This window comes from Myotis davidii, unplaced genomic scaffold (genome assembly GCF_000327345.1).
Source record: "Myotis davidii unplaced genomic scaffold, ASM32734v1 scaffold184, whole genome shotgun sequence".
NCBI classification, from domain to species: Eukaryota; Metazoa; Chordata; class Mammalia; order Chiroptera; family Vespertilionidae; genus Myotis; species Myotis davidii.
The window spans coordinates 4,780,783-4,805,298 of NW_006297021.1; the positions used below are offsets into that span (position 1 = coordinate 4,780,783).

General features: G+C 45.7%; 1 protein-coding gene across 1 annotated transcript in view; it reads left to right on the forward strand.

Moving 5' to 3' along the window:
* The window catches only part of TENM3 (teneurin transmembrane protein 3), a 420,001-nt gene that overhangs the window by 346,323 nt on the left and 49,162 nt on the right, over positions 1 to 24,516 (forward strand). The window contains exons 12-18 of the mRNA XM_015569744.1: positions 2,550 to 2,576; positions 4,119 to 4,136; positions 5,055 to 5,201; positions 16,561 to 16,777; positions 17,731 to 17,850; positions 18,703 to 18,964; positions 24,129 to 24,396. Of these exons, the coding sequence (XP_015425230.1) occupies positions 2,550 to 2,576; positions 4,119 to 4,136; positions 5,055 to 5,201; positions 16,561 to 16,777; positions 17,731 to 17,850; positions 18,703 to 18,964; positions 24,129 to 24,396 (1,059 nt within the window). The remainder of the gene's footprint in view (positions 1 to 2,549; positions 2,577 to 4,118; positions 4,137 to 5,054; positions 5,202 to 16,560; positions 16,778 to 17,730; positions 17,851 to 18,702; positions 18,965 to 24,128; positions 24,397 to 24,516) is intronic.

Below are 24,516 nucleotides of genomic sequence, written 5' to 3' on the forward strand. Positions count from 1 at the left end.
GTTTTCTTCTGTAAAACAAATTGAAAACTTCTTAGTAGACCGAGTAGGCATGACTCTACTTCAGTGTCTGTAATTTCTGTGGCAATTTAATGTGCATTTCAGCACTGGTCAGGCATCTTAATTTTTAAATACACTGTATTTATGATTATTGTGCTTAATGGCTTCTGACAGCTTGCCTGCATTTTTCTGATTGTCTCCTGTAGTGGCTTGAAAGGGGTGTTTGTATTGTTGCGATGATCATTTCTAATCATTATTTGAACCTCGGATGTCAACATCTCCCTTAAACGCCTTTATTATTTGGAGCCAGGCTTTTGTGGTGTTGTCAGAAGTGTTACTCTTCAAGGCCAAGTTTGTGGTGGTGGTTTGCCCTTTTTCTTAGCTTTAAACTCTCAGCCTCATCATTGTTGCCTCTGATGTAAAATGCAAATGCCAAACTTTGCTCTCTTTTGCTCAGTACATATATTTTCTTATGGCCGATGTTTAAGTTTTTGCAAAACTTGTGCTACTTACTTTTCACATTTAAAGTGTTCCGTACATTTTGACCTCCCGTATATTTTAAATGTATTTTCTCATTTCAGTTTCACTTTTGCTGTTCTCTAGGCTCCATGACAGACTTACCCTTACCACTGTTTTGCAATCCACAGTTCTGCATAATTGATTCTGTTCGCTAACGTAATGGGATTAGCTTGATGAGAAATAATTTATTCCGACATTAAAACTATTAATCCCGGCCAGAGTTCATTGCATTCCTCAGTTTGGTTGTGTTAACTGGCGTGGACCTGGTGTGAAAGCAAAAGGCTTACTCTCAAACTACAATCGGTGTTATTAATGCTATGAACTAAGAATTCCCTCAGAAATCCTACTGCATCCAAATCGGGATTTTCAGGGAGCTATTAAGGGGCTCTAGTAGATTACGTCATGTACAGAATGAATTATTCAGAAACTCTATGGATGATGTTATTCAATGATACATTTGTATTGTAATGTTTGAAAATGGAAGTATCTTTATGAAATTAGAATTTCAGAGTGGTGCCTGACTCTCACTGCTCTTCCCCACCTGAATCTCCTGCCAATTAGTGCTACATGCACTCCTGTTTCCCGCAGTTCAGGAGCCGCTAATGGACTCCGGTGGCAGCATGCAGCAGCCTCTCACACACGCGGTACAGATGTGTCAGAACCACTTACGGTTTCGCTTACACACATGACAGAACCAGCAGACTTGGGAGGCTCAGCCGCAAGTCCTAGTTTAAATCCTTCGTGGAAGAGTCCTGCTACACGTGCATGTGTCAGTAAGAAAAACAGTCCACAGGCGTGTCTTTGAAAAGCAATTTTAGGTCATTAAAGATGCATGAATTTTGACAAAACAAGAAGATTTGGGGCTTATTAAGAATATGTTGGCCCAAGCCGGTTTGGCTTAGTGGATAGAGCATCGGCCTGCAGACTGAAGGGTTCCGGGTTCGATTCTGGTCAAGGGCACATGCCGGGTTGCAGGCTCAATCCCCAGTAGGGGGCGTGCAATAGACAGCCGATCGATGATTCTCTCTCATCATTGATGTTTCTATCTCTCTCTCTCCCTCTCCCTTCCTCTCTGAAATCAATAAATATATTTTTTAAAAGAATATGCTGGATCTCTACATTGAGGGGAGAGAGGTATCCGTGCCTCTTCCAGAGAAAGGTGCGGGCTAGTTGTAACCTCGTGCGAGAGGCGGTGGACAGCGATGGAAAAGACAGCCTCCGTCCGGCTGTTTCTGCGAAGCTTGTGTGAGAAACGGAGCCTGCTCCCTCGAGAAGAAACGGTCTTAGCACACCTCCCAATGGACCGTCCAGGTGGCACATTACTGCCCACCTGCCATGGAGTTGAGGCCACTGAGTAATCATTTTCTACACAACTTACCTTTTTGATGATAGATTACATCTCCATTTGCTCAAGGATTCTCAACTTATTTTTGCTTATTGATTAACCATGATAGTTCAACAGTTTGTAAATACGCAAGCAACTGGAGAGAGAAGTTGCGCGAAGCAGGACTTGTTTGGGTTTGTCTCGGGTGGGGAAGCTCAGAGCCGCAGATACAGTCCCTCCCAGGCTGTGGTCTCCCCCCTGTGGAACCCTTATGCGACTACTCTGTTCAAAACAGACTTTTAAAACACAAAAGTCTTTTCTCAAACCTCCCCCCCAAAAAAAAAAAATTTAAGTTTGATTATTTGTAGATCTCATCGTTATAAATTTCCAAAATTCTCTAGCACTAAAGAATGGAGGCCACTTGTATCAATTCTTGGGGTGGGGGGCGCGTTCTTAGCGGCCTGGGAAGGAGGTGGTCGCTGACCTGAACATGCTGCTTTCAATGCTGGGCGTCCCCACAGCCATGACCGCGTTGGCTCACACACAAATCGGTTGCGTTTTGAAAAGCTCTGAGGTGCATCTGTCGTGTGATGTGAGTCTCGTGTCAGCCGCCGCGACTCGATTTGCATGTAAATTCTGAAAATTTCCTTGTCCCATGTGACACTTCTGAATTGTCTATCTGTTCTTTTCTCCTTTTTAATTTCTCCAGCTCACTATTTGGATAAGATAGTCAAAGGTACTGTATGCTTGCTCTTTATTCACGTTTCTCCATATCTATCTATAGAACCATGTATCCGATTGCACTAGCTATGAAAATAGGTTGGTTTTCATGCGTAGTTTTTTGTGAATTATGAGTGAGGCTTAATTATGTGAAATGCCTTGAATTTTCAGTAGTGAGACTTAAATGTCTGTGTCTCATTTTTATAATTTTGGGTTATCACAGATTTCATTCCTATGTGAAAGGCCTTCACCAGAATCCAAAAAAAAAAGCAAAAAATAAAAAATAAACTGAAGATAACAGTGCATTTGCTGTTTTCTGTTTACTTATCTTTTGTTTCTATTTTAAGATCTCCATTGTTGGCAATTCAGCTAATGAGCTTTAAATTCTAAATTAAAGTTCGCAATGGCCCACTCTCTTATCACAGAAAAAGAAATTGCCAATCTGAAGATGTTGGTTAACATATGTTGAGAGGAATCCCATTTATACTTACATGAAAACTTCTTCGGCTTTTTCTAAATGTTTCAGGATACATTCAATATTATAATCTGCTTTGTTATTCCCTTAAGAGCTCTAAAATATCGTGCATTCTATAAAATAAAGAGTGCCACCGCTTGAGCAGAAAACAGCAGATTCTCGTGTCTTCAGTTATCGTAGAAACAGGTGAAAACCATTTTTCCCGAAGAGGAAATTCCCTTTCCCTTTCTCCTCAGATTCCCTATTTTCTAATCCTTGTTCGTGCTTTTCATTAGAATATGAAAAGATTCATGGCAATGTCCAGGCTTTCATTTAATAACCCCTGTTACACCCTGTCAGTGCTGCACCTCAATCTTTCTTTCCCGTTTAAAAAAAAAGGCATCCATAAAGTTCACCTCTTAGGTATTGAATAGTCTAGAAATGCAGACAGTAATTGTCTGAAAGAAAAGAAGCAGCAAAATTAATCTCATCTTGGCCTGTTGGTATCCATAAGAGTGATTTTACCACACCCCACCAGGCTGTCAGAATCGCTTTCTATTAATGCTAATCTTAGGAGGCAGAAAGTCTCTTTGAGATCCTTTCCAGTTTTGCACTGGAGGAGGGGAAGCCACTATATGAATAATTTTTTAAACAGACTTAAAATAAACATCTTTAAACAGATCGTTTCCTCACACCTCCCCACACCGAGAGTAGCATTCTCATTTTAAGAAGCTGCACAACAAACCCTAGTTGGTAGAATAAGTATTTTTTACGCAGACATATTTTATACCAATTTATAAATAATTCTGCCCATAGAGATCCGATTTATCACCAGTTAACTCTCCCCGTTTCTGGGCATTAAGATCCTTGTTTCTGTCAGTGTCGTGTCAAACCCATAGGTCAGAACCCAGGGCCTGCCTGGGCGTCATCCTCATGACCAGATCACGTGGCCGCATGCCAGATACCATCGTCAGGAAGTGGCAAAAATTGTTCTTCTTTTTTTTTTTTTAATGTCATGTTAGACTGAAACGATGATAGCTTTTTTGGATATATTAAATTATTTTAATCGTTTCCCAAATTTTCCCTCCTTGCCCATAAAAGCAGACAAGATAGGATATAAAGGTAACAGCATAAAAGCCTTAGGGAGATTGTCACCAGACATCACTCTCCGCGCTCTGTCTTGAAGCACGTCACTACCGTGTTTTTGTTCAGTCTATCGATGTTTTATTGTGGTCCTTATGGTATTTCATTTCGTCCGTCCTCAGTACTCGGATCTGCACAGCTGCCACATTGAGTTGGAAATCCTGTCGGTCCTGTCCCATCCGTATGCAGCCTGAACCCTAATGTTTGTTAGAATAGACGCTCAGCTGCTTCGATTTCCCGGGCTTTGCTTCTCCTGTGACGAGGAATGTACTCTCAGCATAAAGTATAGTCACTGAGACTGGCCTATACTTTGTGCAGTTAACTGAACGCACTGTAATTTCACATGAATACACGGCAACTCTGGGGCCAGATAAAATTAACGTTCTCGTGCCAGCATCGTGCAGAGCCCCTCGCTTCCACGCTGCTGAATCGAGAGGGAATGTTTTAAAGCAACAAGGCGCTCTAAGGAGACGCGTCCTAAGGAGTGACCAGTATCTGTTCACAACAGATTAAAAAATCTATGCCGGGGAGCCCGAAATTGTCGTGCGGACATGCTGTTGCGCACCACGCAATCAACCCATCGGCCTTGTTGCTTGGCTAAAGGGGGAACAAAAAGGAGGTTAATTCTGTCTGGCCTGCAGCTACTTAGCGGGTCGTTGCATATATTTCGGTCCTGCCCAGGTAAGTGGTGTCTCAGGGTCAGGCCAATCAAAGATGCCACTTGGACGAGAATGAGATTCCGTGGACAAGGTTGCTGTTTCTATCCGTGTGCAATTACAGTCCCTGTGCTGTTGACAAAGGCCTGTTCCCACTCAGTGTCCCTTCTCTGTGTGTCCGGGGTGTGGCCACTCTCCGTTCTCAACTCCCGTGCCTTCTCCTTCTCCGTCTCTCTGACAGAGGGCTGCCCCGGGCTGTGCAACAGCAACGGCAGGTGCACGCTGGACCAGAACGGCTGGCACTGCGTCTGCCAGCCAGGCTGGCGAGGAGCGGGCTGCGACGTGGCCATGGAGACCCTCTGCACGGACAGCAAGGACAACGAAGGAGGTAGGGGACACTGAGGCCGAGAGCACGGGTATGCGGGGCTACCTGCCCCCCCACCCCCGAAAATCAGATCCCCGCAGATGAGACTGATTGAAAGGTGTGTGAGGGCTGCGTGATTCTGTTTCCTCTTTTCCCTGCGATGGTCACCGTCCGGCCGGGGAAAGGCAGTCGGGCTGCCGTGCACCCTGCCGTTCTCCACCCCTTTCCGAACCCCCGGTGACCGTCATCCGCGCCACGGTACTCAGGGCCCGGTGAACTGGGGCTCTGAGCAGTATTTTAATGACAACAGCCCGGGAGAGGCAGGTCTTTCCAGGCTCTTCTGTGGTGAGACGTGGGTGACAACGGGAAGCAGGCACAGGAAGCAGTCCCCTTGAAGCTGCACTTGCCGTCTTTTTCCCTGACCTGTCCTCCCTGTGGGAAGGGTCCTGCTGCACCGGGGAAGCCGGGTGAGAGAGGATCCCTCTCCCCACGGTGCTCACCCCCTTCCCTGTGCTGCTGGGCAAGTGTCAGAGACAGGGAGAGGGGAGACCTCCCTGTGGTACACACACCTACCCCCCCACACCTCCCCACCCCACCCCCGTGCTGCTGGGCGACAGGGGAGAGGGGAAACCTCAGTCAAAGACGTGGAGAGGGAGACCTCGCGGTTGCCCCTCGTGACATGCCTGCGGGATGAGTTTCTAGCGAGGCTGGGCCCCTGCAGTCTCTTGCTCTGTGGGTTGTGTGTGTCTCGCACGCCCTCCTTCACCTGCCTGCTCTCTGGGGACGCCCACATGGGCAGCCGAGGGTCCGTTAGGTAGGCAGGTTTTGGAATCAGATCCTCACTCCTGCCCGTAGCACAGATGTGGCCCTTCACGAGCACCTCATCTCTGAACTTCAGCTGCTTCCCTGTGAAACAGGAACAGCGGTTGGAAGGAGTAAGTGAGGGGCTGTATGTACAGTGTGCAGCATATTGCCAGACAGATAGTCTGTTGTGTGCAAAGGCCATTGTTACCCAATTTCCCGTCTCTGGCTTTCGAAAGTACTTGTTTGACTGACTGCACTTCGTGCAAGGTTTTCAGAGACTGAACAGCCTTCTCCTTGCTGCAGCGTGTCCCTGCCTCCTGTTCTCTAGGAACCAGAGTGGCCAGACCCAGCCCTCAACCTCTCCATGGCCCCAGCACACACGCACGTGCACACATTCACATATATGCACACATACACACTGCACACACACACATGCACACACGTGTATGTGCATGCATTGACACATGTACACAGATATGCGCAATGCACAGGCATGTGCGCGTGCACACATGGGCACACGCACGAACACACCCGTGCTTGCACGCACGCTGGCCTGGGCCACAGTCATTCTCAGACCCAATGTTACGGGGTCATCTTCCCGACAAGAAGCTGCAGTCCTCCCATTAGTTTCGAGTGGACTGGTCACCGTTTCCTCAGCGTCCTTTCCACCGGGACCATCCTGAGCTCAAGCCTCCTCCCTCTCTGCTCCGGGCAGGTGTAGGCGCTTAACCCTCGCGGCTTTCCTGCCCAACATCGCCCTGTCGCCCAGACCCCTCTTGACCACACTTGGCAGCCCCGGTCCTCTGGAGCCACAGCCCAGATGGCAGCTTCCTCATCCCTGTCCCCAAGCCCCGCCCCATCGTGTCCTGTTGCTGCTCTGCCTCCCTGAGCAGACCCTTCAGCTTGTCTTCTAAGAGGGGATATCACTGAGTAGGTCACGCGTGGGCCCCTCCACAGAGACACAGTGGAGTCATTTGGGGCTAATCCGCTCTTCAGTATTGTCTCCAGCTGAGGAGTCTTTCCCTTTCCTCAGAATTCATCAACGCGAAGGGGCCTCCCTGCCTTTGTTCATTCCTATCAGCATGGAACTGGGCGGTCTCTAGGCTCCCCCTCCCAGGGGAGATCTGAGCGGATGGAAGACCCCTGGGGTCCCTCTGCTTGTTTCAGATCATGTGTGTTTCTGTCCCAACCGAATTTCAAATATTTCCTTATTTTCACTTGGTAATCTCCAGACTTAGACCAACCCTACCATCCGCCATATTCATTCTGATGCTTAGTTTTCATTCATTTTTGTGCTTCCCCTTTTTACTCCTAGGCACATTCCTACTTTTTCTTGCAGTTTGATCCTTTCATTTGTATTTTCTTCTAAGAAGGAATCCCAGGGCCACTCTTGAGATTGTAAACCGGGTGCCCAGTACCCTGAGCTGGAGGGTTTCTTTGAAGGAAAGCCTGGGCTGTGGGTACAGAGACGGTGGTCTCACCCCACACCCCACCCCCCCAGCAGGACACACAGTCTGGCCATGGCAGATGTCATCACACTCTGTGAGGACAGTAGGCGAGACTGCTCTGAAATGAGGGCAGTGCCTGACATCCTAGGACACGCGGTAAACACCATTTGTAGAGCTACGTTGCGGTGTTCCAACCATGATCGCAGGTCTGGGATGGTGCACCGGTCAACTCTGCCTCATTCTGTGTTGGCTCCATTCTGACGGTCTCTCCCACCAGCTCTAGGCTTACATCCACCTGTAGAACAATTCCAGTCCTAGGTGGACACCTTTTTCAGTGGTTCCATGAGGCCGGGCCTGGGGCTGACTCTCATCGGTGTGAATTAGGTCACCTACCCAAAGGCACATGGAAGTGTGGCACCAGAACGAAGGGGTCTGCATGTATCCTGGGCGGCGGAGACGCAGATGCTCCTGTAGGACATCCATCGCATTGCGTTTTGTATAACCGGACAGTGCGCTGGAATAACCATTCCGTGTGGCTGATGGGCTCCCATTACTCTCAGGAGGAATCGGCCTCTGTACTCTATCTCCTTCCTGCCCCCCAAACAGCCTGCTCACCAGAGAAAGAGGAAACCAGTGCTGAGCCCCTGGCTCGCTCTCCATGCCCCACGTTGGCAAAGCAGCCATTCATCTCCCTTGTACCCAGAGTTGCTTGCACCCCGCCTACCCTCTAAGGCTCTCATTCAATAGGGGATTTTGTGACTTGAAATAGCTCCCCATATGGTGGTCCCACTATGCAAGCTTCAAAATGCAACAGCTTGCCACAGGTGATTCTCTCTTTATAGAAACTTGACATACGTATTAATAGGAAGACTTCTCCAAAATACATTATCGCTGGAGTGGTCACCATGTTCCCGTCTTTCCTCTCGCTAGAGAGACCTGGTCAGAGATCCCTTTGACATCTTGCTTCCCTGTCTGGGCCTCCAGGGGACAGCCCCCTGTGGGTACCTGAGGCTACTCAAGGCCCCTCCTGGGTATTGGATGGTTGAGGGCACAACACTGGCTTAAAGCTTCATAGTGAACGTGGTGTGAGCCTGGTGGAATGCCTGCAGGAGTGGTTCATCTCACTTGGAAGTAGGGAGGGTTATGTTTTGTCCTTCGGGGATGCATCAGGAAGATGTACCTAAAACAGGCTTTTTATTAAAGTATTTGGAAGTGGGCGATAGTACAGAAGAAAGCACAATTGAGTTGAGGTTACTCAGAAATTAGAAAGATAGAAGCAGTAATGAGGGAGAGAGAGAGAGAAAGAAAATGCAAAGGAAAGGATCAAACTGCAAGAAAAAGTAGGAATGTGCCTAGGAATAAAAGAGAGAAGCAAAAAAATGAATGAAAACTAAGCATCAGAATGAGTATGGCTGATGGTAGGGTTGCTCTAAGTCTGGAGATTACCAAGTGAAATAAGGAAATATTTGAAAATATTTTTTTAAAGTTCTAGTAGGAAGATGATACTGCTGTGTTCTCCAAAAACATATTTAAAAGTAAAAAAATAAATAAAATGAGAGTAACAACTGGGGAGAGAGAGGGAAAACAGTTAAAAGAACAAGAGGAAGAGAGAGACAAAATAACAAGGTATCGTGAGCACTTCCCAAAAAGGATCCAGATAATGGAACACAGAGGGGCATTCAGAGTCCAGAGCATGAACATCTATTCCTGGTAGAGATGGTTTGGTGGGGGCTGGTGGGCCTGGGTTACTGCTGGATCCTCCTTCAGGGGAGAGAGCCAGGTTGGTCTGACCCTTTGACCATCCACAGAATTTGGAGCATGGTCAACCCCCTTCTAGGAAAGCGAAGTCCACGCTGGGCTCTCAGAAGCAGGGGACCCAATAGCTTCCTGATCATGGGGGTTTTCGCACTTTTTGAGTGAGCTTTAGAAGGGGAGGAAAGGCGGGCCACGCCGGCTGGCACTGGAAGTCCCCCCTACATTTTGTACCCACTGCCATTAGCTGCCACCTCGAGCTTTGAGGGTAGACATGGGCCTTGCTGAGTACCTCTTCAGAAGCGGGTCTCCTTGTCACACTTGGCCCATGGTGAGAGCCTCTGCATTGGTGGGGAGGGTTGTCATTAATGGTCATGCACGGATACGACATTCTCATTGTCAACGAGTTGAACACTGTCAGCAACTCAATGTGCATCTCTCCTCCCTCAGTGAACTTACATGCATAGCTATGTTTTTAAACTTGAATGGGATAGGTCCAGTTCTAAAGTGGATTCTGCCAAAGAGTATATCCAAGAGGGTTTTTTCATGCCAGTACCTGTAGGCGTATCTCATTCTTTTTAATAGAAATATGGGTATACTAGTTAATGTCACCACTACTACCTTGGTAATAACTTAGCTGATCCTAGCCGGGTAGCTCAGTTGATTGGAGCCGTTGTTCCATACACCCAAAGATTGCAAGTTCAAATCCTTGTCAGGGCACATACCTAGGTTGGGCCATATACGGGAGGCAACTGATCGATGCCTCTCTCTCACTCTCTTTCTTTCTCTCTTTCTCTCTCTCTCCCTTCCTAACTCTCTAAAAATCAACAAAAAAAATCCTAGCATGAGGATTAAAGGGAAAAAATAATAATTCAATTGTTTCTTACTTTTTGCTGTTAGTATAGAGAGAAATCTGTAGTGAATCTCTGTATTTCTCTATTTGTGTGTATCTGCATATAAATCTTTTTGTAAATGTGCAAATATTTCTTTTAGACAGATTTTTAGAAGTGAAATTGCTGGGTCAAGGGGTTTTTTAATTTTTAATTTCAATAGCTGCTGCCAAATTGCCTTGTAAGTGGCTTTCACACTCTCTACTTCATCAGCATGAGCGTGTTTATATCCCCTGTTCCTGCTCTGCACATAAACAAAGCCGTCCAGCAAAATGAAAAATATGAATTTTGTCTGACAGCTCAAAACGACTCCATTTTTATTGTTTTAATTTGCATTTCCCTAATTGCTAGTTAGATTGATGGTCTTTATATACATTTCTTGACCGTTTGTATTTCTTCTTTTGCTAACTGTTTATTTCTCTTGCCCATTTTGTTCTGTTGAGTTGCTTGACGTTTCCTTTTTCATTTTTAAGACTTTTAGTTTATTCAGCTTATTAACTCTTCATTAGGTGTGTCGCAGATACTTAATCCCAGGGTTTGGATTATCTTTTAACTTTGTCTATAGTGTCCTTTGTCATGCAGAAGTGTTTGCTTCATATGAGGTAAATTTTCATAACATTTATCTTTTCATTGATGAATTCTGAATTATAAGTCTTCATAAACAAGGAATTTCACTTTGTAAGATTATAATCTTTCATAATTTATTCTGTTTTTTATAATTGTGTGGATTGCTTAATGTTCAGTTAATCAAGAACATATTTAAAATATGTTTTTATTGATTTGAGAGAGAGAGATCAATTGGCTGCCCTCCTGCATGCCCCACCTTGGGATAGAGCCCACAACCCAAGCACATGCCAGGGAATTGAACTGGTGACCTTTTAGTGCATGGGATGGCGCTCAACCAACTGAGCATTTAAAAATACCTATTGTAGCAAAACCAAGAAATGGCATCGTACCTAAAAGTAGGGTAAAGGTGATAAAGGAAAACCAGTAGGCGTTTCTAATGTGCTTTTAAGACATTATTCTGACTTGTTCAGATCTCACAATCCTTAGGAACTGAAGTCATTCTTCTCTTCATTCAGCAAATATATTGTACCCCAGCTTGGGGCCAAGTGATGCTGAGGATACAACAGCGAACTAGACTATCCTTCAAGGAGCTTCACGAGGCCGTTGAGCTGATTGTGGAAGGCTGTGGGGTGGGGAGTAAGAGCAGGTCTCCGGGCAGAGGAAATAATGATCATGAAAGGTCTTGTAAGCTGTGTTCAGGAGTTCTAACTCCACAGAAGGAGGCAGGGACTAAATAAAGGAAGTCTTTTAGTTAAACAAGTGGAATAATCAACTCTGATCTGATTACTCCAACTACAGCGTAGAGAATGAATATTTCGGACGAGGCTGGAACCTGAGGAACCTAGCTGTCGTTGAGATCTTGTCAAAAGGTGACCCCGGTGCCCTGAAGGGTAATTTCAGTGAAATGGAAAGAAATGCACTGATTTAAAAGATGTTTGGAGTGAAGAAAAGAAGGAATTGGTCATTGATTATGTGCAGAGAAAAAAGGAAGGGAGGTGAGGAGTCAAGGATTACATTCGTGTCCTATGTAGAGAAGCTGGGTGGGTGGGTGGTGTCCGCTGATGTGGGCAGTACAGAAGAAGCAGGTTGCCTGTGTTGTGTTTTAGACATGTTACATTTTTGATGCCTTTGTGATATCCGACTGGAAAAACCTAGAAGGCAGCTTGTGGAAATGGAGTTCAGGAGAATGATCAGCCTGGAGGCATGAGCATGGAACACAGAGACTAAAATCATCAAGAAAGCCGCTATAGACAAACCAAGAAGATACAGAAAACTGAACACGACGCCAATTCAGTAGTAACGAAGTAAATTTCAAGCATGTTACAGATAGTGACTTAACAGAGTAATGAAAGGTGTTCCAATCTGTCCACTCAAAGTTCCCAAGTCCCCAGATAAAATACTGCACCGGAATTTCTACCACTCCCTCTGGCTTGGACTGGATAGAGGGCCTTCCAAAAATTGTGGGGTGGGGGCTGGGCATTATCTTTTGAGTAAAAGATGAAGATTCACTAAAAGGAGATTTATGACTTTTGATTCAGTCAGTAAGTCAAGGTTTTGAAGAACCAATGGAAATACCCAAAGCCGCTTGAAAGAAGAGTGAGAGTCTGGACAGGCAGCTTAAAGCCAGCGTAGAGGGTGACCGAGGGAAGACTAGGAGTCAGGAGTTTCAGTAATCTGGCAAAGTGTGCCTTGTTTAAAAAAAAAAAAATCAAGAATGATTTGGAAAAAAAAACAAGGAAATAGAATAGAGCAGGGTAGAAACTTTAAAGCAAGACCAGAGGTTGGCAAACTATGACCCCTAAGCTAAAACCTGATTTTGTGAATAAAGCTTTATTGGGACATAGTCACACCCATTCATTTACATGCCTTCTACGGCTGGGCCGCTTTAGAGCTTGCTATCAAGGCAGCTCAAGAGTTACAACAGAAACTCAATGGCCCACAGAGACTAAAATGTCTATTGTCCGGCCCCTTGCAAAATAAGTTTTCCAACCACTGTTTAAAAGTCCAATGGAAGGCTAAGGAACGACAAGAACATGTTTAAAAATGAAAACTAGAGCCACAATATTAAAGACTGAGCCTAGCCAGCATGTCTCAGTGGTTGAGCATCTACCTATGAACCAGGAGGTCACAGTTCGATTCCCAGTTGCAGACTCCATCCCAGTGGGGGATGTGCAGGAGGCAGCTCATCAATGATTCTCTCTCCTCATTGATGTTTCTATCTCTTTCTCCCTCTCCCTTCCTCTCTGAAATCGCTAAAAATGTATTTTAAAAAAGGTTGAATGAAAGCATAAATTATATTATCTACTTTACCTCAAAGTAACACTTACATCGCAAAGCTTACGCTGAAAAGAGAAAGGCTCTTAATTACTATTGATGTTGTTATTCAGGGCGTCTGAACATTCCTGATTTTCTTGAGATTTTTTATGATTCATCCTACTAGATATGGCTTCTACATCAATATAAATTTAAGCCAACCTAATATTCTTGAGATTCAAATGGAATCTCGATGATTTTAAGAAGCTATTCCACCAAGACAATTTTGCCACAGTATCCATGTGGGCAAGTGGGTAATCAAGTTAGTGGTACCAGATAGCCCCAGCCATACCAGTACAGACAAAGAATAAAAAATGTTTTCTCCATTTATGGGGAGCCAGATTCATAACCCTCCTTCGTTTGCTTGGGAAAGTTACTGATAAACTCCCCAGACAAAATAACAGTGTGCCCCTGCATCTTGGCTGTCGAAAAGGAGACTCCTTCTCTGATTGATGTTCGCAGAGAGGCTTGTAAAAATGCATTCCCAGCTGATTCGTTCCGAAGGTGTCGGTCTCATGCAGCTTTATGACCTGCGGACCGTGTGCCAGATGTACATTTGCTTTTTATAAACTAACAAAGATGAATGGCTGAATTTGAGCACTCCTCCTTGGTCACTGAGCCACACAGTGTCTGCAGGAAGCCACGGTGGGAGTGTGGTGGGGAAAAAGAGAGTGGGGAACATTTAAACCTTAATTTATCAGAATAATGGACATGCAATATAATACAGTACTTGGAAGTACTTTATTGAGTAGTTTCTACTCATGTTAAAGATTTAATGTAAAGGGAAACCTGCAGCAATATTAAGAAATGTTTGTGTTAAATAACTCTCTCTTGCCAAATGCATTCTAAATCCATGGAGTTTTATTTTTAATTGTGTTTTTGAAGTCAGTAATGATATTGGGGCAATGGTTCAACAGTTGACTACTTTAAAATCTGAATCGCAATACTGTGCTTCTATTTCTTTGAAAGAGATGGAGGGAAAATGCGCTGTATTGCACTATTAGAATATATCTTCATGAAAAATAAGCCTGTGGCATAGTTTCATCTTTTTTCCACTAGAAATATTTAGACATTTCTCATTTTCGTGGCCTTTTGGCTTAGTGATATTTTGGTGAATTTATATTAAATTTCAAAATTCAGTTTCATTTGATTTTGTTGAAACATGATTTTGTATTTTTTACAAAAGAATAATACACAGTTTCAGAAGATTAGCAACACCTTTTTAGACGTATAACAGACATCTACATGAAAATCTATCGCAAGGAAACAATATGTCATAAGATCTGCCTGTTGGCAATTCTGACATGTTTTCATGTGTATAGAAATTGTGGACAAACGAAAATTAAAATATTAATGTAAAGATAGTCCAACACCATCAGCGTAACTCAAGTACTCGCCCATGAAGCTTTTCCTTTAACTACAAGGACAGTCGTGAGAGAGTTGTAGTTACTGTCTCCTGATGAACTAAGTCCTTGCAGTTTCAAGTGACAAAAACCCAACCCAGGCAGCAGAGGAAGAAGGGAATGCCTTTGCTTCTAGAACTGAAGAGCCCAGGAGGCCAGGTCAGGTGAAGCTCACTGCACATACCCCAAAGATGTCCCCAGGATCTGTAGTTTGTCCTCTCCAGTGCCTGGCTCTGTGTCCTCTGGGATGGCTGGGTTCCCAGGCAACAGTAGCTTCACAGCTGGCAGCTCCAAGCTGGGGCACCAGGGATCTCTTCGCAGGTCGCTCCTGAACTTCACTCTGGTTAGACAGTTAGGTCACGTGTCCATTTCTGATGCAGACATGAAGGGATATGTGCCTGGACTGAGTCAGGGAGGGATGGGTCCCCAATGAGAATTTAGAGCTGTTGCCCAAAGACGGGGAAATGGGTGTCAGGGGAACTCACAAGGGCTCACTGCATTCTTCCTCAGGCAGGCAAAACATACTGAGCCAGGACCCCTGATCTCAGATTCTCATCAGCCCTGTGTTGCTGTTCACCTACTTGTAGACTGCGCAGTACAGTTCAATGTAGTCTGTTTTCTTTTGTCTCCATTTGCTGTCAAATAATGAAGGGGCAAGCTTATATTCTACTAGAGGCTGGGTGCACGGATTTGTGCACCGGTGGGGTCCCTCGGCCTGGCCTGCAGGGATCGGGCCAAAACCAGCTCTCCGACATCCCCTGAGGGATCCTGGATTGCGAAAGGGCACAGGCCAGGCCAAGGGACCCCACTGGTACTCGATTGGGGCCGGGGAGAGACCACAGGAGGGCTCCAGGGCGTGTCCAGCCCATCTCTCCCAGTCCCGATTGTTCAGACCCAGACCTACTGGTCGGAGCGTCTGCCCCTTGGTGGTCAGTGCGCATCATAGTGAGCGCTCGAATGCTCGAACGAATGGTTGGATACTTAGCATATTAGGCTTTTATAAAGAAAATGGCTAGTGTATTATTTTTTTAAATAAAAGATATTTTTTTAAAAACTCTTGTGTACATAAAATATATAGGTCAACTAGATACTTTCAACTGATTTGCCATGATAGAGTCACACCAAGACCTGATACGTGTGTTTGAAGATTTTAAAACTATTTTATCTGTTCTCCCAAGAGTGATTAAAGTCTTCAAAAACTATTGCTTTTGATGAATCTATATTGAGAAATGTAATTGGCAGGCAGGTGAAAATGTATGTATCAACTGGTCAGTGAAAAATGAACTTAGCCCGACATGGCTCAATGGTTGAGCATCAAGCTATGAGCCAGAGGTTACAGTCTGGTCCAGGCATGTGGCTGGGGTGCGAGCTCGATCCCCATTGTGGGACGTGCGGCACCCTTAGCCACTAATGGGTTGGTTGATATGTTTCAAACAAAATGCTTAAATGAACATTGAGTGTGGCTTCCTTTTGGGCTCCTGTAGAGGCACCGGCAAAGTCTGCCCATGACTGTTTTACATCACCATCACTATTGGTCAGTTTTTTGTGATAATGTCTCATCATTTCCAATATATAGCATTTGCCACTTTTTAAATTATCATCTCCATTATAGGGAGGCATACCCGGGGCTCAGGCTCCTGTTTAAAGTTTGAGAAATGCCTTCATTTGATTTGGAACATGCTTTTATCTACCTTGGGAGAGCAGCCTCCTCGAGAGGTGGTGGACTCGTCTCATCTTGTTTGTGTCGGTTTGTGTTGGCTTCGTCTCGCAGACGTCATTTCCTAAGCTTTTCCCAAATTAGAACGTCGCCCTGTGCAGGCCCCGTCCACTCACCACACACACTGTGTATGTTACCTCCTCATGCATTTTTCCCTAAATTATTGAGGGCTGGAGCGATCGCACATGGAGCTAATCCATATCACTTCATCCTGCTCGTAGATTGTTCTAATTAGTCCTTTTTTACTTCTTGCTCAGAATCAACATATTCTTTTCAGCTGTCTCCAATCTAAACATTTACTCTCCACGAAAGCAGCTGTGAGGATCGTGTTTGTATTTCATCGGTTCCAACACGTAGACCTCATGGGAATTACTCTCGGGTCGGGGGTGGGAGGGACAAATGGTTGGATGGGGGAAACCAACCAACGCACAGAGCGTGCTCTACACCTCGCGTGGGAAGGGGTTCTCTCACCGGTTTACCTCTCCCCAGACGGCCTCACCGACTGCATGGACCCCGACTGCTGCTTACAGAGCTCCTGCCAGAACCAGCCGTACTGCCGCGGGCGGCCCGACCCGCAGGACGTGATCAGCCAGAGCCCGCAGTCCCCGTCCCAGCAGGCGGCCAAGTCCTTCTACGAGCGCATCGGCTTCCTCACCGGCGCCGAGAGCACCCACGTGATCCCCGGAGAGAGTCCTTTCAACAAGAGGTGAGGCACCTGCTCCCCATGCGGATTCCGCGTGCGGTTACACGGCTGCTGCTGGCTGTGCATGTGGGCAACGTGCTTTTTTGTCTACGGCAGTTTTTCCTCTGTCGGCAAAGTCTTCCCCGAACTTCGCATTGCGAGTGTCTTTGACACGATTCCTGCACTGTGTCAACTTCAGGGCCTGCACCATCACGGGACACCCCAGTAGGGAGTCAGTAAATCTTCACTTAGCTCGTTGGCACAGTTGGAAATGTTTCGAAAGAGGCCACGGAAAGACCCCAAAAGGCAAAGAGAAGTGCACTCTTATTTTTAGCTGAGCTCAGTAGGGGGTGTAGATGGTGAAGGAGGGGACGGCTCAGGCCGGGCAGGAGGCCTGTGAGCGCGGCTGTGCTCTGCGGAGCGGTGATGCCCGGCCTAAACCAGGAAGGCGAGGCAGGTGTCCCACTCCCGCTGCGCCCAGGGGTGATTCACTCCGGACTCCTGGGTGGGCAGCGATGTCGCAGCATTAATGCGGCCAGGCCCAGCGGGTGATTAAAAGTTGTTGCACAGATGTTCCTGGTTGCCCCTTAAATCTTGTGCTACTCGCTCCCTGAAGATTTACAGATTGCCTCGGAATTAATTGGAAAGTATACTTTTCTTCATGTAAGCACAAGGCATACGACTTATGAAAAAAAGGGGGCAGTTTATCATTTTAAAATTCATCTCTAAATTCCTGGTGTGGATAAGTCTCCAAAACCAGATTGCAACGAATTGGAAACCCAGGGCCAGACACGCGGCATGTAGAGAAGGTGGGTTACACAGAATTAAAGGGGACCCAGTTGTGGGAGTATCTGGGGTCTGGCTTTTGTGAATAGGATTGCGTGTGATGTTACCCTGAGGTGGAATCATCTGTAACTCAGGCGTGTGTGGGTCTGGGAAGACACTTGTTCACTGTGGATCTTCTGGGTTTCCCACAGCCTCGCGTCCGTCATCAGAGGCCAAGTGCTAACTGCGGACGGAACACCACTCATTGGAGTCAACGTCTCGTTTTTCCATTACCCAGAGTATGGCTACACCATCACCCGGCAGGATGGCATGTGAGTTTGTCCTAGTGCACAGTCTCTGAAGTATTTTAAGAAGCAGAACTAGACAAGCTTGCCCTGGCTGGTTTGGCTCAGTGGATAGAGTGTCAGCCTGCAGGCTGAAGGGTCCCGAGTTCGATTCCAGTTAAGGGCACATGCCTAGATTGCGGGCTCAATCCCCAGTGGGGGATGTGCAGGAGGCAACCGATCAATGATTCTCTTTCATCATTGATGTTTCCATCTCTCTCTCCCTCTCCCTTCCTCTCTGAAATCAATATATATATCTATATGTATAGATATATATAGATATATATATTTAAATCTAAAAAAACAACAAAAAGAACTAGACATTCTTCTATCACCTAGCCTGTTTTATTGTCCCTCATGATATAGAAGTCCAACAATGTTTAGGCTCCAGAAATCAGTGACTGTAACATGTGGCAGAAACTTAGAGTCATCTCTTCATGTCGTTCTTTAAGAGCTGATTTCCTTTTCTAAGGCATGATGGCAGTGTTGTGGTTTTGTCCGAGAAGGCTCTTTGTCTTGGGGGTTCTGGTGGAGATATTTAGGAGTGGCACTGCATAATATGTACAACTTAAACTCAGGTGGTTCTGAGAAAGGAGATGATAGGGAGATGATAAAGCCAATGTGGGAAAATGTAAATTGGTAAATCTAAGTAAAGGGAATATGAGTGTTTGTTGGATCATTCTTTTCATATTCCTGTCGATTTGAAACTATTTCATGTGAAAGTTGGGAGGAAAAGTTGACTTTCTTTGTAAGGCATGTTCATTGGCGGAGGTTAACTAAATGAGCTGGGCATCATTCCAGGGGACCCAGATGGTTCACAAAGTGTATCTTGCTCCTTAGGTTTGACTTGGTGGCAAATGGTGGCGCCTCTCTCACTCTGGTGTTTGAGCGATCCCCGTTCCTCACTCAATACCACACGGTGTGGATCCCCTGGAACGTCTTCTATGTGATGGACACCCTGGTCATGAAGAAAGAGGAGAATGACATCCCCAGCTGTGATCTGAGTGGATTTGTGAGGCCAAATCCTATCATCGTGTCATCGCCTTTATCCACCTTCTTCAGGTCTTCTCCTGAGGACAGTCCCATCATCCCTGAAACGCAGGTAGGTATGCTAGCAGGACTTCTCAGTAAACCGCTTCAGGTCATGAGGTTTCCAAAGGCTGTTTAAATAGGGCTGCATCATTCTAGTGCTGCCCTTCGTCATTCTATAGAGTGAACCATAGAATGTGGGAGGCAGGGGGGACTGAGAGTGGGAATGCACGCACTAAATAGGTATTGCTATAGTAGGACCTCTGTTATTTCTTAAAGGTCTATTCAAAGGACTTTTCCTTCAGGCTGCATCTGTATAAATGTATTAGTTGTAGCCAGATGGAAAAACAACCGCAATGCAACAGCAATGGCGTCCTTGCTCGTGAATTCATTCATTCATTGGGAAAAGGTTTTAGTGCCTACAGGTACTTGACCTCCTGGCTGCCTTGTCCAAGGTCACTTCTCAGTAACTCACCATTTGTTAATTAGTGTAAGTAAAAAAAAAAAAGTTTTCAAAAAATTATTTTTTGACAGAAAATGTTCATTAATTTTCTCAAGATAATATTTTTAAAACTTGATATCCTATCTTAAGCTCTATAATACATAATTCATAAAGTCCTATTCTCACAGGTTAAAAAAAACCTTATAATTTTCTTTGAAACAGCCATATTTTCACTACTCATTTTACCTACTGAACTATCTGGGCATTGTTTTCTTTCCTATATGTTACCAATTAGAAATACTTTCAGCCCGGCCAGCGTAGCTCATGGTTGAGTGTCGACCTATAAATCAGGAGTTCACAGCTCGATTCCCTGTCAAGGACACATGCCTGGGTTGTGGCCTCGATCCCCAGTAGGGGGTGTGCAGGAGGCAGCCGATCAATGATTCTCTTTCATCATTGATGTTTCTGTCTCTCCCTTTCTCTCCCTTCCTTTCTGAAATCAATAAAAATGTAGCCCTGATTTTTTTAAAAAGAAATACTTTCAGATAATAAAGGCAGGACATTTGGTACCATAATAATGGACTTTATTCATAAAAAGCTAAGTAAAAGTACACGGTCTTTAAAATACAGCAGCACACCACAGCTTCGTCATGTCCGTTCTGCAAGTATTCACGGAACACCTGTTCTGCACCAGCACTGTCCAGACAGAACAGGCCAGAAACCAGTCAGAGGAAGCACCTGCTCTCTATGGCTTACCAGCTAATAGGGAGAGAGAAGCATTAAATGTATAAAGACATATCAAGCTGTGAATAAGACTAATTGTTAAAAAACAAAGCAGGGTAACGTGGTTGGAGAGCAATTTTATAACGTGTGGTTGGGAAGATCCCTTTGATAACATGGTATTCCAGCAGACACTTAAGTGAAAGAATAAACCTTAAAAAGAGAAGCATTCCAGGCAGAGCAGAGAGCAAGTTCAGATGCTCTGAAGGAAGAGCTTGCTTGCCTTGTTCAAGGAAGAGCAAAGGGGCAGCAGGTGTGGCTGGAGTGAAGGTCGTGATACACCAGCCCTAAGGCATTGAAGGTCACGGAACGGGTAAGAGCTTCTCACATTGAGTGAGAGGCCACTAGAGGCTGAAACAACGAGCCCCGTCCTCAGGAGGCAAGATCAGTCCACAGGGGAAATGGTGTGGCCTGGACAGAGGCGTTTGGGGGTTGAGGTGGTAAGAAGTGACCGTGTAAGAGTGGAGTCCAGGGAGGAGGTTGGAAGTAAAGATGTATGTGGGAGTCATCAGTGTTATAGATGCACTTACAGCAGGGGAGGAGGGAGTGTAGGTGCAGATGAGAAGAGGTGAGGATAACCAATTATGAGATTGCTCACAGGCAGATACACTGCAGAAGGGACACCTCATTCATTTACTGCAGAGCAGTCCAGCAGGCTTGGAGCTGAAGCTTTAAGGAATTCATTGCAACCTATTCAATTTAGTCCTTGCTCCCCAGGGCCCACTTGGCAGTCACTGACCTCCTTAGCCAGTCCTAAAATAGGCTCAACCTCAAGGCGCTGTCTGCCCATTGGTGGCAGAGGTCTAGCAAACCAGGTCATTGAAATAGGTTTCAAATAGCCAACAGTTCCAGGAGGGTGGGGGTTTTTTCTCCCCGTTCCATCATACAGACATCCAACATTTAGCAACATTTACTGAGAGCCTGTCATGTACAAGGCACTCCGCTGGGATAGAAGACTAAGACACGCATCCTGCTATGCTAAATAGGATCAAGATGTGAATGAAGAATTGTGGCAGGTCAAAAGAGCGGTCAACTCCCAAGGAAGCCAAAGTCACTAAGGAAGTTTGAAGAAAATGGATGAGCAACAGTGTGGGGGTAAAAACAATGTAGTATAAAAACTGATGAACAAGTTAAATGTAGGGCGTATAAAGGGAAAGATCGGGGGAAGTTTGTAAATGGCCCCAAAATGCCGTACGATGGAGACCTTATTAGGGAACCAGGGGCTCAGTGGTTGGAGCATCGGTCCGCTGATCGAAGGGCCTCAGGTTTGATTCCCGCTCAAGGACATGTACCTCAGTTGCAGGTTCCCCAGCCCTGGTCGGGGCACAATGCCGGAGACAACCAGTAGATGTGTCTGGCTCAGGTCAATGTCTCTCTCTCTCTTCCCCTCCACCTTCCCTTCCAGTCGCTCTAGAAATCAATGGAAAAAATATCCCCGGGTGAAGATTTAGAACAAAAGTAGGGAACTAGAGGACCCATGAAGTCTTTTCAGCATTTCTCTAATGCTAACTAAGTGACAGAGATCAGTGAGCAGGCTAGCGTCCCCGTAGCCCCATGCATATCCTGCACACAGGTGGGGAGGGCCCAGCGATCATGGTGATGGAAGGGGAGAGGAAGGGTGGTTTAGACAGCGATTTGGACAGTAACATTGGCAGATGTAGCTTCTAACCGAATGTGCGGTGGGGTCCAAGAGCCGGGCTGACAGATCACGCAGCTGCCAACAGGAGGCTGAACGGTTTCTGTTTCCCCTCTGGCTGGACTGACTTCCCCACTAAAGCAGAATAACGTAGTCCAGTTAAATTACAGGGGAGAAACGCATGTCTTAATGAGCTAAATCACAGGTATGTGCTCCATGAAAGTAGGTTAATGATGGTCAAGTCAATAATCCGTTATTAAAATTAGGATAACACATGCTACTCTGAAAGAGGAAAGCAATTTCTAGGTCACAGGAAATATGTTAATGAAAGATTGCCTTCCACATAGAAAACCAATCAAATGTATGAGAAGTTATTTTGAAAATAAATTCAGAGGAAATAGAGTGTATGCTTTAGGTTTCAATCACTTACATTTTCAGGGCCGTTCGGGAGTCACAGAATCTGTTTTTCAAACTAACCCATGGACATTGCACCCCGTGATGGGAGAACCGTGCATTTTGTTCCACTTATTCACCTCATACCCCACAGTCGATCCTTAATGCGGTGGTCCCCCTGAGTGTAATGAGCTCTAGAAAGTTTCTGTGTGCTCCAGAACTATTTTGCTTAAGACAGTGTGTGTCTGAGCTCAGTCAGTGTGTTTGGTAAAGAGCCCCGACTGTACTAAAGCGGCCTGTCCAAGTGTGGCAATGCCTACTTACGCTACTGCAGGGCATCGGCATGGCCCTTTGTAGATTCATGCCAACACCGATCACACACCAGAATGGAAGTTCCTTGAGTTCATTCTTTCGTGCCACTTCCAGGCTTTGGATCATTTCCATTGACACTGACAGCGACCCCCTCAGGGTCCAGGCTTCTCCTTAAGTTATTAAAATCTGGAGATGACAGATGCACATCATTCCTGTGTCCTGTGTGAGGAGCTGGGGGGGAGAAACACTCCTGAACATTGAATCTCTCTTCCATGATTTTGTAACATAGAAGGTGATCCTTTCTGTCTGCGTGATGAACCTTGGGAGGGCAATGTGAGGAAGTGTCTGGAAACACTACGTAGCCCCAACCAGTTTGGCTCAGAGGATAGAGCATAGGCTTGCAGACTGAAAGGTCCTGGGTTTGATTCTTGGGGTGTGTGGGAGGCAACCAATCCATGTGTCTCTCTCACATCAATGTTTCTCTCTCTGTGTCTCTCCTCCTCCCTTCCACTCTCTCTAAAAAAAATCAATGGAAAAATATCTTCCAGTGAGGATTCACAAAACACTACATAATTCTAAATTGAGCAAGTGGTGTTTCCTGCCCAGGTTCTGGGACATGGAGAGCCTTGCCCTTTACAGTATATGACATATACTACATATACTATATGTAGTAAGCCATTGTGGGGTTGCTTTACAGTATATGACATATACTACATATACTATATGTAGTAAGCCATTGTGGGGCTGCCAGTATTAACCAAATGAATAGGCATGTTAGCAAGGAGAGTCTGAATCATTTAGGAAGACTTGTATATGCTACATAAATACATTTTTCAAAATAACTAAGTAATCACATCAATGGGTAAATTGTAGGGTTAAGAATTTTTTTAAAGGTGTACAGTAGATAATACTTATGTGGATAATTATATTAACTTTTTGCAGTCCTGTTTCGATTCAAAAGGTATATATTCAGTGTCTTTGTGTGCATTCAGTAACACATTAGTTGTTCACAGGGGAAGTTTTTCACAGCTTTAAACTACTGGTTCATTTACTGTCATATAAAAAAAATCAGTGGTGAGTCCTAGCTCAGTGTTGAGCTAATTATGAGGATGTGCTGTTATTATATTACCTTTCCACGTGGATATGGAATGTGCGACAATTGAACCCACATGAATTGGCCCTTTTTGTCATCATTCCTGCCTTTGTAGGCTGCGACCAATCCGGTGATGAGGCCAGAGCAGAGGTTTAATCCCTAGTTGCACAGCTCGGGGAGCCCAGCTCTCTGGCCTAGAGCACATCCGTGTTCTGAGCCAACCATCTTACACATGTTGCCCCAAATTTCCTGGGCGACGGGTTAAATTACAGACGGGCTAGTGAGACTCCAGGTGACTGTAAACCAAGTCCGTGCATGTCACTCGGTGGCGCAGTCGCAGTGTCTCCTGTAGGAGGAGCCCCAGAGTCTGAGTGACGCAGAATGAATGACCAGAGGCTTGGAGGAGGAGCGAGGGGCGGCAGCAGGTGCATCCCGGATTGTCCAGCAGCATCACAGCTCACCTGGGCACTGAGGAACAGTGACTCCTTGGTGTCTCGGTTGCTCTACTCGGTTCCTTCCCGTGTATTTTATCTTGTGGCTGTAGGAGATCCCAGTGTGGGCTTGTGCTTTATCCACATCAGGTGCTCCATGAAGAAACCACAATCCCGGGGACAGACCTGAGGCTGTCCTACCTGAGCTCCAGAGCTGCCGGGTACAAGTCCGTCCTCAAGGTCACCATGACCCAGGCCGTGATACCCTTCAACCTGATGAAGGTCCACCTCATGGTGGCTGTCGTAGGAAGACTCTTTCAGAAGTGGTTTCCCGCCTCACCCAACTTGGCCTACACCTTCATATGGGATAAAACAGACGCGTATAATCAGAAGGTCTACGGCCTGTCTGAAGCTGTCGGTGAGTTCCGTGTAAATGTATTCCTCATCAAACAGATTGTCTTGCCCTGGCTGGTTTGCTCAGTGGTTAGAGCGTTGGCCCACAGACCAAGGCGTTGTGGGTTAGATTCCCAGTCAAGCG